At 42.7% G+C, this 6,454-nt stretch overlaps 1 protein-coding gene across 1 annotated transcript; it reads right to left on the reverse strand.

Annotated features, from left to right (window-relative positions):
• Positions 1–1,706: 1,706 nt before the first annotated feature.
• On the reverse strand, positions 1,707–3,195 carry LOC131239612 (anthocyanidin-3-O-glucoside rhamnosyltransferase-like). Its single transcript, XM_058237397.1, has one exon. It carries the CDS (start codon positions 3,161–3,163, stop codon positions 1,760–1,762), a length of 1,404 nt encoding a protein of 467 aa, XP_058093380.1. The 5' UTR covers positions 3,164–3,195; the 3' UTR covers positions 1,707–1,759.
• Between the last annotated feature and the right edge of the window lie 3,259 nt (positions 3,196–6,454).

Genomic DNA, 6,454 nt, shown 5'->3' on the forward strand with positions numbered 1-6,454 from the left:
AATGCACTGAAAGAGACTCATTTACTTATCTGTAAGTTATTAAAGTTCAAAGGATCCTTATGGTTATTCCTTCTGTAGGATTGGGTCTAAGGTATTTCTCACCCCTTGCAAGTCCTCGTAGGAGGCCTCCGGCGAGAGTGTACGTGGTGGGTACTTTGTGTTGACCCTTGCTCTGTGGAGAGCATAAACTCTTACGTCCTTGTAGTAGGTCCTTGACTAGGGTGGTCTAAAAGTTCGGTGCTTTGTATTAACCCTTGCTCGTGGGAGCATAAACTTGTGAGGTTCCGTGAGTGAATCATTGGCCAGTGTGCCTAAAATTGGGTGCTATGTGTTGACCCTTGTTTGTGGGAGTATAAACTGTTAGCCTAGGTGTAGGTTGTACTGGTTAGATGTGAACCTGATTTAAAATCTTCAGTTTGAAGTGAACCTATTGTGAAACCTCCTTAGTAAAATCCGGTAGACTCAAGGGTTGAGTGCATTTACCGGGAGTGGAGTAGATAAGTAGTCGAACCACTATAAAAATGACTGTGTTTGTGATTGATATTAGTCTTTGATTACTTGTGTGATTTCTTTAAATGCCTTCACAATTGAATATTTAAGATCACACCGCACAAATAGTCACATCCATTATAATCTACAAAATGTATCTTACCTGTCAAATAGCATTATGATTGGATCCTCTATTTGACTTGAAAGCCATTAGAGTTATTTTGAAGAAATCCTGATTTATGCATGTCTACTCAGGACAAGTTTGATAAGATTTTAAATAAATCATAAATTTTTTATAAAAGTCCTATTCACCCCCCTCTAGGACATACTGGTGTATTCCTATTTCAACCAAAGCGGTCATTACCGTAATTTCAAAATGATCCGTAAAAATAAAAATAGATGGTGGGGCTCACATAGCATCTACCATCAGCGACCGGGCTGGTGGCAGGGGAGTAGCCAATCCGTTTCCCAAACGAGCCCTACATCTAAAAAAACACACACATAATTTATTTAGAAATACTGACAGGGTTTTATCGCAACAGGCCTAAAGTCATGCAACTAGACCATCTTATATTCTTACGAGAGCCACGAATTACAGGTCTTGCATGCGAGAACGGATTGGCTACTCCCCCTGCCACGGGCCCGTTGGCTAATGGTCGGTGCTATGTGGGCCCCACCATGATGTATGTGTTTCATCCATTCCGTTCATCCAATTTTACAGATCATTTTAGGGCTTTGTCCCAGAGATGAGAGGAATATAAATCTCAGGTGGACCACACCACAGGAAAACAATAGTGATTGCATATCCACCATTAAAATCCTTCTAAGGCCCACTGTACTGTTTATTTGACATCCAATCTTTTGATTAGGTCATACAGACCAAGATGAAGGGGAAAAACAAAGATCATCTTGATCCAAAACTTTTATGGCCCCAAAAAGTTTTTAATGGTAGACGTTCATTCAACAATTTTTTCCGGTAATGTGATCAGCTTGAGATTTGGATATACCTCATTTTTTCTCTTATATCATAAAATAATCTAGAAAAATAGATGGACGGCATGGATGAAATACATACATCATCGTGGTGCCCACAGAGCACCGACCATCAGCCATTGGCCGGTGTCAGGGGAGTAGCCAATCCGTTTCCCTTGCATGCATATCTACGTGGCGCAAACAGAAGAAGAAGAGCACTGAGGAAAAAAAAAACAAAAAAACAGCACAACAGAAAACGAGACCACGCAGACTTAAAGTCACGCGCACTTCACTTCACCTATCCATCCACACCCAACACCATCCTCTTCATCTCCTTAACAAAATCCTTCAAAAACTTCTCGTGCACGGCGGCATCACGCATAAAATCTCTCCACTTTCTATGATTCTCCCTCACTGTCTTCCCAGGCTCTTCATCCACCTTCTCCATTATCGCCTTCACCGCCTCACACAAATCTTCTTTCCCAAAATACCCATTCTCATCTTCCCTTTTTACTTCTATACCTGCCTTCAGATCCCCACTCACCAGCCTCGTATTCAAGAACTGATCCCCCTTCTGCGGCAAAAGCACGAGCTGGCAGTCGCTAATAAGCGCCTCAGTGATAGAACTCAACCCCCCATGGCACACGAAGCACCCCACGCTATCGTGCGCCAGTATGTGCTGCTGCTGCACCCACCCAGTATACACCACGCCCTTATCCTTCACTCTCTCTTTGAAACCTTCAGGCAATGCTGCATTCAAGCGGGCTACTGTATCTTCCTCGTCTGGGAAATTCAGTACCACCAGAAACGGTGGTCCTGCCATCTCTAACCCGAGAACGAGCTCTCGGATCTGGTCGTCTTTCAGGAAGGTTTCACTCCCGAAGGAGCAGAAGACCACGGATTTCTCCGGAAACTGGCCGAGCCAGTCGGCCCACCCATGATCGAGAGCTCCGGTGGGCGGCTGCGGGACCACCGGACCGGCCAGTAAGACTGGTTTTCCGTACTGAGATTCGATGAATTTCACGTAGGGAGCTTCCATTTCCAAGCAGGTCTTGATAACGATGGCGGAGCAGTTCTTCTTGGATCCGACATCACGATCGTAGACGCTGGGACCACCGAAATTCTTGAAAACGTAAAGCATATCACTTGCTTCGTAGGTTTTCAGCATCGTGACGGAGGTCGACGGAAAGCCCAGAGGCGGCTTCTTGAGGTCGTCGACGGTAGGGATTTGGGAAGAAGGGAGGCGGGCGGGGACCATGACGTAAGCGCCGGAGATGGCACTGAAGACGGAGAAGATGAAGGTCTTGATGTTGAGTGGTGTGGAGATGGACGGTAGCCATTGATGGGTGAAATCGTGGAAGATGATGTGGGGACGGAGGTGGGCCAGGAGAGTCACGATCTGGGGTTTCATGTTGTCAACGGCCTTCTTGAGGAGCTCGGTTTGGAGTGGGGTCATCTCGGCCGTGCTTTCCAGGCCTGCTGGGAGGCCATCTACGGGTGGGATTTCGAGGGGGATGATTTGGACGGTGGATGACAGGGAGGAGGAGATTCGAGGGATGTTGCCAGGGGCTGAGAGGAAGGAGATCTTGATTGTGGGGTCCACGGAGAGTTTGTTGGACAGCTGGATGAAGGGGCTGATGTGGCCGAATGCGAACCATGGGAACATGGCAATGTGGAGTGGGTCCGCATCGGTGGAGCCCATCGCTTGCTCGTCTTCGAATGATGTGTTGTTTGCTGTGACTGTGAGAGAGTGCTTGGTAGAGCGATGCTTCTCGTTCGTAGGCTTTATAGGATGGGAGAAGATTTCGGTTCGTCGACGACGATCAGCTCACCGTTCGTTGCTACCTAGCACCGTACACGTGGATATACGGTATCTTAATCGGAGACGCACGTATGGTTGGTAGAAATATGGGACGAGGAATCGCATACAACGCCCTTTTTCACGCAGCTGCGTGAGACAACTGATTTGCTGTGTAATAAAATGGGTTTTTTTGTTCTTCACTGTTAGCCACCCGCGCTAAGGAATCAGTACCAAGAACTCGGTGCTGAAACAATGTATTTTTACGTAATAAAATAGTATTGAATTGTAATAGATGGGAATAACATTGTTATCGTACAATAATTGCATGTATGGAAATATCAGGGTATTTTAGCCATCCATTATTTGGGATAAAATTCTTGTTTGGTAAAAATAATGTATCAAGTAAAATTCTATTTGTTTGATCGAAAAATTGTAATTAACAGACAAAATTCATAACGGATGTTGTTCGCTTCTAGGCATAAATAATCAGAATGCCATGCGTAGACAATATATGTGGATGGACGGTTTAGATAAACACATGCATAAATGTAGGGCCCGTATGTATAATAGATTTCAAAATCCACATATATCCAACCTAATGTAATTTTAATCCATCTAATCCCAACCTTTCTCATTCTCCATAAATATTGGATGGAATTTGAACAGACCAAATGCAATTCTATTCCACCTAATCATATCTAATACCTTGGACCAAACTCTCCTGCGTGCTGTGGGGTTCACCATGTTGGATATGCAAATCCAATCCGTCCATCCTGTGAGAACCTTTACTTGAACTGAACGTACAAAAGATAAGCCTGATAAAAATATCCAGATGGAAGACAATGAATCAATGTAAGATTACACCTAAAATGTCCAAGTTCTCACGTTGTGGCATACCTGAGTTTTGGATAAAACTGATTTTGTATCTTCACTTCGTAGTATCGAATTACACCTGATTAATGGATTTTACGAAAAATACACGATACGATGTGCCACGCACAAACCTATGGTTGGCATACTATCTCCATTGTACCCTTAGTGTGGCCCACAAAGCCTGCAGAACTAGATAATTTTTGCTGATAAGATTTAGAATCGAGGATAGAACCTGATGGATACGGTGGATTTCACACAAACAACTCGTGGCAAGGTGTATTTCATATATACAACTCATGGGCCCCACAGAATTTGGGTATTTTACACTCCCCGTAAAACAAGTGTTGCAGATTCGCACGAGATGAAACACGTGCGTGAGATCTGAGCTTTCCATAAGCTTGGAAATAATGCTTAGATCATGTGGACAAAAAAATCAGACAGTTTCTAGCCATTCACTTTTTTGTATGTTGTGGCCCACCTGAGCTGTGAAATGGCATGAGGTTTATGCCTGAAGATCTAAACAGTACATCTCACCAGATGGAAAGTTCGAATTTTAAACAGTATTTCATGTACGCACCTATACGCCAGTTGAGTATGGCTCCCCACACGCGTGGGGAAGGAGCAAGCTCCGTTAAGATAAGATCTGAATTATGAACTTTTAGCTTTTGAATCTGAACCGTTGATGGTTTTATTTCACGACCCACACTTTAGAAGTAAACCTACGGATAAGATTACGTTTCCCAATTTGTTTATTCTTTAAATTGTCATTTACAGCAGTCTTCACCAGATGAACGGTTTAGAACACGAGACTGGGTTCACCGGGCGACGAACGATAGTCGCAGTCGAACAGAAATCCAACAGGTTAGCAAAGAGGGACTGTGATTCTCATCGCGTGGATATGCATTGAATTCTTATTCTTCAGTTCGTACAAATAGAGCCATTTTTCAGATGATCCATACCATTGGTATGATAGGCCAAATAATGGATGGATCAAATACTAGAAAATTCCTTCGAAGATCCATCCAAATGGTAAAAATTTCTGACCCAAGAAATGTACGGTCTATAAGATAAAACCGCTTTGGCCTAGATTTCATTTGAAAAATGGAAAAAAATGATCAACGTTAGTGTTACCGTTGGCTGATCTGTATTATTTAGAGACTAGCCCAACAAATCTGGGCCATTGCTAATAGACGGAGTACACTGCGAATATCTTCCGGTCGTCATCGACGGTGGGTATGCGTGGTGGTTCGGAGAATGCCACGAGGTGGTGGGTGTTGCGAAGATATTGGAGGGTTATGGCGGTTCCCACGTGCGTCGCGACAAAAATCTCCTTCTCGGCAACTTTTCGGACCTGAAATTTCCCGGGAGATTTTCAAATATTTAGATTTTTATCTGAACTGAGGAAATCTCACCGAGACTGGAAATATTTATTTTAAATAAACTAAATAAATTTAAAATTTAAATATACACTTATATAACGAATTCTTTAATTTATTTTTTTTAGTATTTTTCCAATTAAAGATGCCTTATTTTCAAAATATCCTATATTTTCGAAATCACCTATACTTTGAAAATATCATGATATTGTGTAACGAGATTTTAGAAATTTTTGGTGATATGGAACTTTGTATATACCAGAAAGACCGAACTGTTTCGGCAAGCAACCGGTCAATTGAGCCGCAGACCCGATTGAATTGGGTCAAATGAAGAGGTTTGGTGGCCGCTAGTAGCAAAGCGACTCCTGGCTACCTACCAGGCGAGTCACCCATGTTAGGCCCAGCCCAAAAATCAGCCTCATCCGTAATTCACGTGGACCACACGATTTAAAACAGTGTATAAAGTGATGGGAGCATTTCAATCTGTTTACCATGGTGTGGCCAAGCTGAATCATGGTTGGACTTACTTTTGAGTCTCATGACTAACTTTTGGTGGGCCTGTTTGATTTTCCAAACTTTTGGTAAAAATACTGTAAATGGGTAATAATTATTTCACGGGCTAATTACGGCATTGTTATTAATACTTGATTTGGCACTTATTTTTTTAAGCTCTAAAACTGAGGACACTGCAAAATATAAGTGGGGCCCACCATGATGTCAGTGTCTTATCCACACCTTCCGTCTGTTATGCTAGCTGAATTTAGGGCTTGACCCAAAAAAAAAAAAAAAGGCTGATACAAATAAAGTAAAATGGGTCTCATAAGAATCAAGTATGATGGGTCTTATAAAAATCAAGTCATGTAAACGTCTCTCCCTGTACTGTTTCCTATTAAGTTGGCACCCCGAATGGAGGTCAGCATAATTGTTTATCCCAAAGCTTAAT

The sequence above is a fragment of the Magnolia sinica genome, chromosome 3 (assembly GCF_029962835.1).
Source record: "Magnolia sinica isolate HGM2019 chromosome 3, MsV1, whole genome shotgun sequence".
Taxonomy (NCBI): domain Eukaryota; kingdom Viridiplantae; phylum Streptophyta; class Magnoliopsida; order Magnoliales; family Magnoliaceae; genus Magnolia; species Magnolia sinica.